We start from the raw sequence: 12,990 nt of genomic DNA, 5'->3' as shown, positions 1-12,990 counted from the left end.
TCAGGAGCGGACAGGGAGTAGACGCGTCCCTTGGGAGGGAAGGTGCCGGGCAACAGATCGATGGCGCAATCGTAGGACCGGTGTGGAGGAAGAGAAGTGGCCCTGGCTTTACTAAAAACCTCCTTGAGTTTGTGATAAAACGCTGGGACATTGGAGATGTCGGGACTGTACCTGGGCGGGGCTCTGCCGAGTGGGCTGGTGGCCGCCTTCAGGCACACCCGATGGCAGCGTTCGCTCCACTGCCGAACAACCCCCACCTCCCAGTCCAGCACCGGGTTGTGCTGCCGCAACCAAGGGTGCCCCAGTATGAGCTGCTGTCCTGGGAGGGAAAGAAGAAAAAACTGGATGGTCTCGTGGTGATTGCCGGAGAGCAGTAACTTAACTGGTTCCGTCACGAAAGCCACCTCGCCGATCAGACGGCCATCAATGGCACGTGCGGGAATGGACGGGCTCAGAGGGAGGAAGCCGACACCCCACTGGCGTGCCAGGCTAATGTCCATGATGTTCCCCTCCGCGCCGGAATCCACCAAGGCCGCCACGTTCTGGCACAAGCCCAGTGAGAGGCGTCGACGGTGCTCCTCCGAGGGGACCCGAGCCCCTCCCAGATCCATGGGCTCAGCGGGTGGTGTGGTTGGCGGGTCCCCAGCAGACGGAGGAAGGTGACCACGCGGGTTCCGCGGGGACCTCCTCTCCCGATCGCGCCGCCGCGTCCGGATCCGCCGGTCTACTCGGGCCGCCAAGTCCATCGTGCCCTTTAGGGTTCGCGGGCAATCGTAAGAAACCAGCTCGTCTTTCATGTACTCAGCGAGGCCGTTGAGGAATGTGCTAACGAGCGCCGGCGTGTTCCATCCGCTGCTGCCGGCCAACGTCTGGAACTTAAGTGCGTACTCCGCGACCGATCGGCTACCTTGACGCAGCGTCGCCAGTTCCTCGGCGCCGTCTTCGGCGGCGGAGCCCAGGTCGAACAGGCAGAGCAATTCCTCCGCGAAGGCGTCAAATGAATCGCAAGCTGGGGCCATCCTCTCGTATTCGGCCAGACCCCACAGCCACGCCTCGCCCGTGAGGTGGGTTAGGACGAACCCAACCTTGGCAGATTCCGACGCAAACGTGACGGGCTGGAGGCTGAACATTATACGGCAGTTAGTCACGAATGCCCTCACGTGCGTGGGGTCTCCGTTAAACTTCTCGATGTTGCCAAGGCGGGGCTCCGGGACGTCCACGAGCCTCCTGGCCTCGGCAGATGGGCGGTGCGGGGGTGCCGTGACAGCCGGGGACGCAGCCACTGACAGTCTCTGGAGGGCTTGGGCCATCTCCTGCTGCTGTAGCTGTTGTTGTTGACCAACCTCAATCAGATTCCGCATGTCGGCGGACAGGCTGCTGATGGCGGTCTCGGCTCGCTCCAGTCGGCTCAATGCCGTCTCGTCGTTCGCTGGCTGCATAGTGTGGTCAGTCTGTACTGTAAGGGATCGGACAGTACAGCCAAGTGCGTAGCGACAGACTTTATTGCGGAAGGTGATGATGGGGGTGGCTGGCGCTGGAGCGGCGATCTGGCTGGGGTGGACAAGCAGTTCTGTGGATTCGAATTGTAAGTTTCAGGGACAGATGAGCGAAGCATCACGGGACAGACTGACACTTGGGTCTGCGCTGGCGGCGCTGATATAGCGCTGTCCATGAACCCGTGGCAGGTGACGGCGATTCCACTGGCAGGGGGGGTCCTGTCGCAGGTGGCACCAGCACGTGACAGCTTATGTCTGCATGACAGTATGATACTGGCCATTCATAGAACAAATATTAGACTTTAGCGTGTAAATGTAGGTCAGTGCTCCTGTTAGTGCTGAGGCCAGCAGAGAAAGCCTCATCGGCCCTGAACAATTTCCAGTTCTAATAAAAGTGGACAAATACTTAAACACCGCCGCGATCTCACTTGGAATAAATGTAGCAAAAGAAAAACCACAAAAAACATTTTATAACCAGAGTTATACTACTCAATGATTTTTTTTTGACATTTTGCAATCCTGCTAATGTTATCTTGTCAACATTTACTAGCAAGTTTTTCACTTCATTTTGTATCGGATTAAGAATCCTAACAGCAACCTCGAGTCTTTGTTGTTCTCTGTTGACAAAATCAGCATGTCTAATTTGAGAAATCGTTCCAGGAGTGATGTTATTTGAAACTTTTAATTCATTTTCATGGAATTTCACTAGTCGGTGATCACATTGGGTGTGTTAATGCGAAACATATTTTACCATTAGGGAGTAATAAAAGCACTCCAAAGAACATTGCCCTCTGATGATTTTTAGACTTCTGTCTCTCACACTGGCCATCTTGGCCAGTTCACGTGTGTGTTTGGCTGAATTTATAGCCATGACCATTATGGGCTCCATGATTCCCTTGCTAAGCGACTTGCTTTATGTGTACCATGTGCGTACTGTAGTATCAATCATATTTACAGCGACCATGACCTCGTAACTTGTCGGTGCATGAAAGGGAAAGTGGTGTGTGTGACACCAAGGTTACAGCTATGAAAAAAATTAGAAAAATTCAGACAATTTACAATAGCATTGAAGAGCAAAACATGGTGCACTTTTTTTAAGCAGTGCGTTTTGTTTTGTTTCATCTGTAGATTCATTCCAATGAGCAATTCAAAATTACTTTTTTGTTTTTTATCATCATTCACACTTGCAGACACATCACACAGCATTTTCCAGCCGAGTAGTCAGCTTTTAATTTTCTTAGAGTCTAATGGATATGTTGGAGATTACTTGGGATTTTGCAGTCACACTGCGGACTTAAGTTCTTGATATATGTCTTCATTTATTTGCTTGTTTTAGTCCAAGTTGTCATTTTCAAATGGAAAGGGCTTTAAAGTATTAAAGTTTCCCCATGGCACTCTACTTTTGCTGTTCTGGCTGAGTGGGAGGATAAAATTTCATTAACAACGCTGATGTGTCTTTTTGTGCCAGCAGGTAAACCGACACTGCTCTGCACAAACACTTTGTGAGTAAATAAAAGAATAAACATGTTGTTCCAAGCTGAAAACATTGTCAGTGCATTTGTCCAGGACTTGAGACCCGCCTGGCCCGTAAAAGCTGTTATTTTTTTTCTCAAGTAGTAGTTTTGCCATAGAAAAACACTATTTCAACAGGGTATGGTATATGGGGGGAAAAAGAGGAATCTTGGTTTGTAATTGTAGAGGGAGCAACGAAATAAATCATTTTGCTCCATAAACAGAATCGGCAAAACTTCTTGTGCAGACGCAGCACTTAATAAATAGACTAGCTAGAACGTCTCAGGGTAGAACAACGACCTCAGCCAAGACCTGACAACAATCGTTTTAATCGACGCCAATTTGTACACCTCCACGGATGGACACCTCAAATATAATTAAGCTTCAGTGTTGTTATTAAATGGCAGAATTTTTGTGAGTCTTCAAGAAGTTGAATTAAAAAGTCAAAATTTTGCACGGGCAAGTAACACAATACTAGAGGAAACACAACAGATTGAAATTTAAAAGATACAATCCATGATTTATTACAGAAAAGAGTGATATCCAAATTTTCTTATTTTACATTGTTTGTTTTACATTTCAATATTTATATAGATCTTTTTTTTTTACATGTAAACAAGAACCAAGTAAACCATGTTACTAATACACTCACGTCACCGCTCAACAAAATGTCTGCCCTAATACTTTTGTGTCTGTGCATCCACTTCTCAAATAAATTCCACTCCAAGTTTTCAGAGAGTGCAATGTCAAGCTGTTATTACGAATCATTACAATACTCACATTGTGCTATTGCCAACAGCGGTAGGAGGCATTAGGAAAACTTTTATTTCACTGTGCCGACTTCATACTTGTGTTAGGGAGCTCAGCCATGATTGTTTTGGGGGGGGGCAGAAAACCAATATAAACAATTAATTTAAGATGGGTTTCAATTCATCAAATTTATTTTTGAACAGATTTAATCATAGTTTTTTTTTTTTTAAATCTAGAAAATAGCCACATTGTATAAAATTCACTTCCTCCACGAAATATGTGTCTGGCCCGCGCTTTCTAAAATCCTCAGTACTGAAATGTGTTTGTGATATGTTTAAGATAAACTTATTGATGTTAGCGCTGCCAAAAGGAGGCACTAAATCATGCAAATTGGACTGTACAAGAATTACAACATGCATAGATTTTCAATCTTCACTTAGCAGGGAACCCGAAGTACCTTCCGAACAATTAGTCAGTCACTAGCGGGAAAAAAAAAACATATTTTAAATGACATTTTCTGATAGAATACAATGAAAGCAATCTGTTTTTTTGTCAATGTTTTTTAGAGGTGATTAAATGTCAGAATGAATATGCATGGTTAGGATTACCTCACTAAACCCAAAACACATCATGTTGGTGGATGCATCATTGCATATTCACCATTTCATTGTTTTGTAGAAAATGTGATTGAAAAATATTATCAGCAAGCATTCAGAGGACACCTGAGAAATGCAAACAAGACATTGGTGAGTGAATACAAATAGCAAAAATAAATTAACAGAAAAATGAAAAAATAAATCCTGAACCATATATACACATAGAATGGCAACATAATTGGATTACTTACAAAATATGAATCGTAGATTTTTTTTCCCCCAACATCAGTGATAGAATATTTTATTTTTATTCTTTGTTTGTTTCGTGTAAATGTGGACAATTTATAACGCAAACTGAGGTCTTAAAAATATCTATTTTTTTACCATTTCAATGCAGCTTTCATTCCACACTTTGAGGTAAAGGTCAAACAAATATACTTGTCTTGTTTCCAATCAAAATGGAAAGTTATTACCCATAACACAAGGAATAATAGCAGGATAGAAAAGGATTTAAAGCAACAATAATATTGTTGGACTGGCCTGGTGTTTGTTCTTGCATCTGTGATAACATTAAAATCTTTTTTCCCCTTCCAGATTAAAACAAAAGAGTTAAAAAAAAAAAAGTAAGTATCCGGACGTATTTTGAATGGAAATTTGACAGTATATTTTACGTTGTAATTGAGTGCATGTGGTTTGGCCTCAAAATGTGCCACTCTGATTTTCCAAGTCATGAATGAGCAAAGACAATGCCAGGCGGCTTTCCTTTGAACCGACCAAATTTCGAAACAATTAGCATCACAGCGGAGTTAAAACTGCACTTGGCTGGCATTCTTTACTTGAGAAGAAATGTCTAAGTGCTTTTCTTTTTTTTTCCTGTGGCAGCGGACCGATGTTCTTTGTGCAGTGAACATCCAAGCCACAGGTATGTCCAAACGATCCAAGTTTCAACCATACTCCAGCCATTCCAATAACAAATGAAAAACAGGCCATGAGCGTAGAACGAGGGGAAAAGCAGATTTGCGGCTCCTGCGTGCATACGTCGCAGTTACGTTTCAACGGACGTTGTGGTTTCAGAGCCATTAGACCACAGAGGCTACCTAAGTGTGTGACTCTAATCCAAAACAAAAACCTCTCGGGAGCAGAACGCGTTAAGAGAAGACTTGTTGCACTTGAAAGCGCACGTGCAGCACAAACAGGCACACGTGATGTCGGCGCAAAACTGTAGGCACAATCATATCGCTAAAAGTTCACATCCTGCGAACTCAAGGCAGTCGAGCTCGGTAGGCAGTAGCACAACAAACAAACAAACAAACAAACAAACAAACAAACAAACAAACAAACAAACAAACAAACAAACAAACAAACAAACAAACAAACAAACAAACCAGGCACCGAGTAGGGATACAACAACAACACTACCATGCACTTTCTAGGCTGCTATAGACAATTCTCCATGATGAGTGCTGTTGCTTTTTTACATCTTGCCACAAAGAGTATTCAGCATGCTTAGAAGGCCATTTACAGTCGCTTTGCAGGAACCTCGTCCGTCCCATTTGGAAACGAGCAGGAACTGCTAACGCTCGGCGAAGAAAACGAAAAACATGCAGCGAGTCTAAGCAGACGAGGTGCTAGCTGCCACACGGAAAGAGAAGAGTGCAAGATGGCTGACCAAGTGAACCGCTGCAGCCCTTCTTCTGCATAGTAAACATTATAGTGGTAGTGAGGCCATGAGATGCAGCAGAAGGGAGGAGGAGGGGGAGGGGGGTTGGCGGGAGATGCTGCCGCAGGAAGCCAGGTGATGGATCGGGAAGGGTGTCGGAACACGAGGGCGGCGCCAACTCGGCAACAGATGGCGAGGGAGGGAGTGTTCGCAGTGAAGCAGCTTTAAAGTGGAGGGGGTGTCACATGGAAAGTCTTTGGTGAATCTGCCGAAGGTGAAATAGACGTTGGCTGGACACGTGAGAGGGGCTTGAAAAGTTAAGGCCACTCGTGGTGATAACGCAGTCCGTTCTTCTTGCGCTCCTTCTGCAGGTGCTCCAGCTCCGCCTCGTACATCATCTCCTGCATGAGGTACTTTTCTCTGCGCATTCGGTCACAAAGGTCCTTGGGCATGTCCGGAATGAGGTACGCAATGAAGGACTTGATGCCAAACACCAGGTGCTGAGAAAAGCAGTCACTAATATGAGGAGGGCTTGATTAATAAAGCGAAGAGTAGACGTACCTCAAAAACAATGATGAAGGCCAGTCTGGCAGCCAGGACGTGCCAGAACTGCAGAGTGAACTCGTAGGGCACCTTGCTCCAGGGTGGGGCTCTGTAGTCTCGATACCAACAGTATTCCGGCTCGCTGCTGTTCTTCAGCACACTCATATCAAAAACAGAAAGGCTGCTATTCATGTACCCTCGCAAACACCTGCAGAGACAAAGGAGATGTTTAGCACACGTGAAGCTAAGCCACTTGTGCAATTCACATCCTTCTTACTTGTCGTCATGGCGGTACGCCCTGTCCATGCAGGGGCCATATTTGAAGGCATATACAAATCGAGGGATGTAGTCTGAGGTGATGGCGATGACAAAGGCGTTGGTGATGACAGCGAGCACGCCGATACCTTCAAGGATCCCGTGCCAGATACCTGATCAAATGCCATCAATATTTTACAACAGGGAAACATCAAACATGCGTGACGCTTGATGAACCGGCAGTGTGTACTAACTGTGAATTCAATATTGGTTGTGCACACTTTGCCAATTAATCAGTTATTAGAACTTTATTCTGTCAAATGTCGGATTTGGCACCGGCCTAAAAAAAATAAAAAATACCGTATTTGCCGGTGTATAGGTCGACTCGGTGTATAAGTCGACCCCCTAAAATTCGACGGAAATTTACGATTTTATGATATATCATTTGTATAAGTCGAGCTCAATTGTTGCATTATATTAAACTTCAAAATTCAATATGCGAAATTTATTGACGAAATGTGTTCAAATTCCGGGAGGCCGTGCGCATGCGGCTGTTTATAAGCACCGCGGAGGAGATCGCGGAGCCTCATTCGACTTCCAGCGGCCGGCGAGCTCGCGCACGCCGCCCGGCACCAACGGGAGGCCGGAAATAGCTCCAAGCCGAGCGGATCGGCACTTTATAAGCACCGCGGAGGAGATCGCGGAGCCTCATTCGACTTCCAGCGGCCGGCGAGCTCGCGCACCCGCCCGGCACATCCGGGAGGCCGTGCGCACGCGCCAAGTGGCCGAAAATAGCCCCCCCCGAGCGGATCGGCTGTTTATAAGCACCGCGGAGGAGATCGCGGAGCCTCATTCGACTTCCAGCGGCCGGCGAGCTCGCGCACCCGCCCGGCACATCCGGGAGGCCGTGCACACGCGCCAAGTGGCCGAAAATAGCCCCCGCCGAGCGGATCGGCTGTTTATAAGCACCGCGGACGAGATCGTGGAGCCTCATTCGACTTCCAGCGGCTGGCGAGCTCGCGCACCCGCCCGGCACATCCGGGAGGCCGTGCGCACGCGCCAAGTGGCCGAAAATAGCCCCCGCCAAGCGGATCGGCTGTTTATAAGCACCGCGGAGGAGATCGCGGAGCCTCATTCGACTTCCAGCGGCCGGCGAGCTCGCGCACCCGCCCGGCACATCCGGGAGGCCGTGCGCACGCGCCAAGTGGCCGAAAATAGCCCCCGCCAAGCGGATCGGCTGTTTATAAGCACCGCGGAGGAGATCGCGGAGCCTCATTCGACTTCCAGCGGCCGGCGAGCTCGCGCACCCGCCCGGCACATCCGGGAGGCCGTGCGCACGCGCCAAGTGGCCGAAAATAGCCCCCACCGAACGGATCGGCTGTTTATAAGCACCGCGGAGGAGATCGCGGAGCCTCATTCAACTTCCAGCGGGCCGCGCACTCGTGCACGCCGCCCGGTTCAAATTTTCTAAGTGCAACGCACAATGAGATGCATGAGAAACGGCCTTGGTTACCATCACATTTGAAGCGATGACTACGAAGTTAAATTTTATGACTCGGTGTATAAGTCGAGGTCGATTTTTTTCGGTCGATTTTGGATCGAAAAAGGTCGACCAATACACCGGCAAATACGGTAATGATTTTTATTTACAGTTACAGAGCGTAACTTCCAAAATACACAAATACTAAGAAGCCACAAATGACTAAAATGTCAATGTGATGTTGGCCCTATTTCGATGTTTGTAATATGATGACATGCTCTTATTTACAGTGTTTAAGAGACTTCCAAATGGACCTTCGGTGTGTATACATACATAGATTCCTAAATTGTTTCCACGTCTCTGTCTTCAATTAATATAAATATGCCAGACTGAGCGTGAACAGAGTTAGGAGATTAAATTTAAGATGACCCCTTTGGAATTGGCTACATATTGAGCTATATTTAGAGAATTTTACACAGAAGTATCAAACTCACCGATGTCTGTGGCCCGGGCAGGCATGGGTCTCCTCCACTGGGTGACAAATTTGTAAGCGTCCAGACGGATCTCAATGATGTTGTTGAGCAAAGCCAGGAGCGGAGCCAACGGAAACGCAGCTACGAAGATGGTAGTGAAGCCAAACTGGAGGACTGAGAGGAAATGATAGTTTGCTCAATAATACTTTGACAATTTTTGGACAGGCAGGAAACAAGTCAGATTCAAATTCTTTAAAAAAAAAAAAAAAATTTAAGTTAATAGAGCTGGTAAATCCTTTTGTCTGCTTCTGTTATGTGTTACTGTCAGGCCCAGAAAGCCTTGTTTGCTGGCCTATAAGAAGCACTGACCCACATTTACAATTCCATTTTGTTAAATTTCTCTTGGCTGCACTATATGGACATGAATGATTCTTCTTTCCCCCGAATTATTATTTTTTTTGCACTGCCATGTCAAACTCAAGGCCATCGTCAATGTAATTTGAATGATATTGGCACAAAGACTGTTTCTTGAAGCATTTCGATTATAAATTCACCGCAGAGTGCCAGCGAGCTGGCCCACAATAATATCCTCTAATTGGTTGCTCAAAGCAAAACTGTTCCAGCCACGTTTGACTAGCAAAACACGTCTGCAAAGTGACGGGCGGACTGACGAGTATGACGTATTTGATTCTATAATAGATTATCAATTTTTTGTCAATGATTAGTAGGTGCCAACTAGGTTGTCTTCCTATTCGATGGAACACAAACACACATTTAGTTTGCCTTGTTCATCAACACAATGATTCACCCATTTCTAGGTACTCGTCCACGAGACCGTGTGCATTCATGGGCTGCAGATTCCAGTCTTTATCCCACTGAGGTAGCTGACTTTTATTCTCCACATTCTGCCCTGCAGCGCCACCACCTTTCTTCATCTTCCTACGAGACCACCAGTTCTGCAGCAAACTAAGAGAACCACAGGTGCACACAGTGACTCAACTCGATAACTATTACAATGCAGTCAAAAGTCTCAGCATGTGTTATGGGGCAGGAGGAGAAAAACACAACAGGATGTAAAATTCAATCAAAATAATAAATAAATAAAAAATTTGCAATGAAATAATACTTACGGATAACCAAGCTCCATGAAGTTATTCCAGATTTGTTTGAAGAACATAATGACGCCCATTTGCAGGCACAGATCAATCAAACAGCCACTCGGGTGACACTGAAAGAAAAAGAAGAATCAACTAGATGACAAGAAATATTATTAGATTACAATTTCATGCCTTGTATTCCAGATCACCACATCATTTTAATTACCATAATTTCCGGACTATAAGCCGCGACTTTTTTCAAAAATTTTGAACCCTGCGGTTTATAGTCAGGTGCGGCTTATATAAGATTTTTTCCGGGATTTTTGTGATGACTTGATCACTTTTGTACACTCGTAAAAAGGCTGTGGACCACTGTTGTGCGGTATCGTGAAGAAAAAAACAACAACAAAAATACTATTTTAAAACACTACTATGGCTGCTGCTTATTCTGGCTGTGTTGCTTGTGACTATTATGAGCTTTAGTAGGACTACACGCTAGGTGACCTGCGTCAAAGGGCTCTCAACCCTTTCTCTTACTCTGCCATGTGACTCAGAGATTACACAAAGCAGTGGCGCTGTTTGGACCATCTGCATTGTATTAAAACCCAATCAATCAGCATTTAAATTCAATTCGTCTGACATTTTGCTCACCAAAAAGAAGTTGTAATGAATGTGAACTTTTAATGCATTTTATTCAGAAGGTTACTTTGAACCCTAAGGCTTAAATGGCGGCGTGGCGTATTTATGGATTTTTACGGCTTTCTGCGTACTGTCTTTCTTTGTAAAAAACTCATGTGCACGTGCGGCTTATAGTCCGGTGCGGCTTATGTAAGAAAAAAACTAAAATATCCCTGAATTTTTAGCTGGTGCGTCTTATAGTCCGGTGCGGCTTATAGTCCGGAAATTATGGTAGCTGCTTATCTAATGGTTGGATTATTTCTTTTAGTCAAAGCAAATGAGACATTTTAAGGAAATCTTTAAAAAAAGGAAATCATGGGGGGTTTATCACAGCTCAAATAATCACCCACTTGAGATGACGCGTCCTTGCACTCACCTCCTCCAGTCGCCACCGATTAAAGAGTTTATTGTATTTTCCAGGCCTGCCGGCAAACCTAAACAAATCGAGACGGGCGGCATTAGTTGAAAAATTCAATAAGAGGAAAACTAATGAACTCTCGAGTGGGAGGGACGGCCACCCAATTAGGTCAAATAAAAACACAGGTATGAAACATTTCTAGACGTTTGTGTGACAGCACATAGAGGAAATCCATTTTCTACAGAAATGGAAAATTATTTTATGAAATGAATGGTGGACTAAAATGCCGGTCAGGTTCCTAACCTTTACTGAGCCATTTATAATGAAAAATGAAAAACAAAAACGTAACAAAAAGAACAAACACTGAAATATTCTTGGCTTAATATAGGCACAAATTTACTTTTGGGCAAAATATGGACCAGAATAATTGAACGACAAAATTAAGTCTGGATTTTGTTTTTGCAGATTTACCGACAAGGAGTTTGGAAAGTCAACACTTTGCGTGATCCACTGTAAAAACAGCAAATGTGATTCATGGCCTACCTTCCCAAGAAGAATGCAATATAAAAGGTGGAACTGTTCAAGTTTACGAATTGGAAGAGGAACATCTTGAGAGCAAAACTGTTCTCCCATTCAGATTCTGTCCTTGGATGTTCTGCAGGGGGACATAAAGGCTTGTCAACAATCTGGGTCAAGAGCTGGAATAATGTTAGCGATTGTCTTGTGCTCACCTAAATTTGTCAGCAGATAGGCCACTTTTTCATACACCTGACAAATATTAGCAAGGAAACAATCAGTGGCAAAGAAGCAGGGGGAAAAATGAGACTTTCTGGCCGCGGGTGTGACATTTCCGGGAATATAGTAAATAAAATAAATGTTTCAAGGAACATTTGTTGGTGTTCGATCCGCAAACACAGCAGATGATGCGTCTGTCTGAACACCCACCACGTTGAGAGACATGATGATCATAAAGTTGATGCAGACGCCAGTGCCAGAGGTGGCAAACTGCCAGTTCTTCTTCACAAAATGCCAGTTGAATGATGCAAACTTCTCCATGGCAATCAGACGGAAAACTACCACGGCAAACACGGCTGTCAGGACCAGCGAAATCTGAGCGGAGGACATTATAAGAAAATGTTAGAATTAAATTTGAGATAAAACCATTTATTTTTCAATGCCGATACTGATGATTAAATGTCAAGGGGGCCGATCACCGATATTTCAAGTTGATTTTTATTTGTGCTAAAAGGGAAAATAATAGCTTCAAAGTTGGATATTGATGCTGTAAATAAAATAATAAAATAATAAAATAATAAAATAATAAAATAATAAAATAATAAAATAATAAAATAATAGTTATAAAATTATCAAATTATACAATAATAAAATAATAATAATTGTGCCATGAAATTTTGTCCAGCAGGGGGTGTTGTAATGCCACAGCTGGCGCATCAAAACCACTCCAGAGGCAGCACACAGAATAACACACTCACGAAAAGCCCCAATGGGAAGATTATTGAGAGATCAAAGGGTTTACCATGAAGAATATTCCGGACACAGATACCATGAGCCGGCTGAGCTTGTCTGAGAGAGGCTGGAAAGGCTCGGGCTTGCCAGATACGGGATTGACCCGCTCCACTCTGGAATATTTGGCTTCAAACTGGGGCCGGAGCTCCTCCTGATGAACGACACACATTCCGTTTATGAACTACTGAACTGCAGATGCTTTTAGCGGAACACGATGGCGGTGTCATATTTAAACCAGGCACAGCACAAAAATGAAGACAAAATCATAAAAGGTTGACCACAAGGCGGGAGGGGATCTATACGTACCTCCTCCTCCTCCCAGTCAATGAGATCCCAGTCGTAAGTCAGTTCGGCTCTCCTCCGTTTCCAGAATTCCAAAAAGACAGTGGCTGCGGGGATCCATCACATTATTGATTAGCTTTGAGGTGCAATATAAGTCTGACTGCTAATTACGGGTGCAATCAAAGGGCACATCCCAAATGAAAAGCAGTCATTACGACACACACGTCTTCAGTCCTCTGATGGTAAAAGAGGGTAGCACAAGCGTACTAAACCAGTGATGATA

The 12,990-nt window shown here is 44.8% G+C and overlaps 1 protein-coding gene across 3 annotated transcripts in view; it reads right to left on the bottom strand.

Annotated features, from left to right (window-relative positions):
• Positions 1 to 3,501: 3,501 nt before the first annotated feature.
• Positions 3,502 to 12,990, bottom strand: part of ano3 (anoctamin 3) — a 42,722-nt gene continuing 33,233 nt past the window's right edge. For all 3 annotated transcript variants that reach the window (XM_049722046.2, XM_049722045.1, XM_049722047.1), the window contains 12 exons: positions 12,732 to 12,814; positions 12,436 to 12,576; positions 11,844 to 12,008; positions 11,630 to 11,666; positions 11,442 to 11,553; positions 10,917 to 10,974; positions 9,896 to 9,993; positions 9,574 to 9,731; positions 8,787 to 8,939; positions 6,835 to 6,985; positions 6,576 to 6,765; positions 3,502 to 6,514 (listed from right to left, as the gene is read on the bottom strand). In XM_049722046.2, the coding sequence (XP_049578003.1) occupies positions 6,332 to 6,514; positions 6,576 to 6,765; positions 6,835 to 6,985; positions 8,787 to 8,939; positions 9,574 to 9,731; positions 9,896 to 9,993; positions 10,917 to 10,974; positions 11,442 to 11,553; positions 11,630 to 11,666; positions 11,844 to 12,008; positions 12,436 to 12,576; positions 12,732 to 12,814 (1,529 nt within the window). In that variant the 3' untranslated portion in view covers positions 3,502 to 6,331. The remainder of the gene's footprint in view (positions 6,515 to 6,575; positions 6,766 to 6,834; positions 6,986 to 8,786; positions 8,940 to 9,573; positions 9,732 to 9,895; positions 9,994 to 10,916; positions 10,975 to 11,441; positions 11,554 to 11,629; positions 11,667 to 11,843; positions 12,009 to 12,435; positions 12,577 to 12,731; positions 12,815 to 12,990) is intronic.

Source organism: Syngnathus scovelli, chromosome 6 (genome assembly GCF_024217435.2).
Source record: "Syngnathus scovelli strain Florida chromosome 6, RoL_Ssco_1.2, whole genome shotgun sequence".
NCBI classification, from domain to species: domain Eukaryota; kingdom Metazoa; phylum Chordata; class Actinopteri; order Syngnathiformes; family Syngnathidae; genus Syngnathus; species Syngnathus scovelli.
This window is presented reverse-complemented; position numbering and strand designations above follow the sequence as displayed.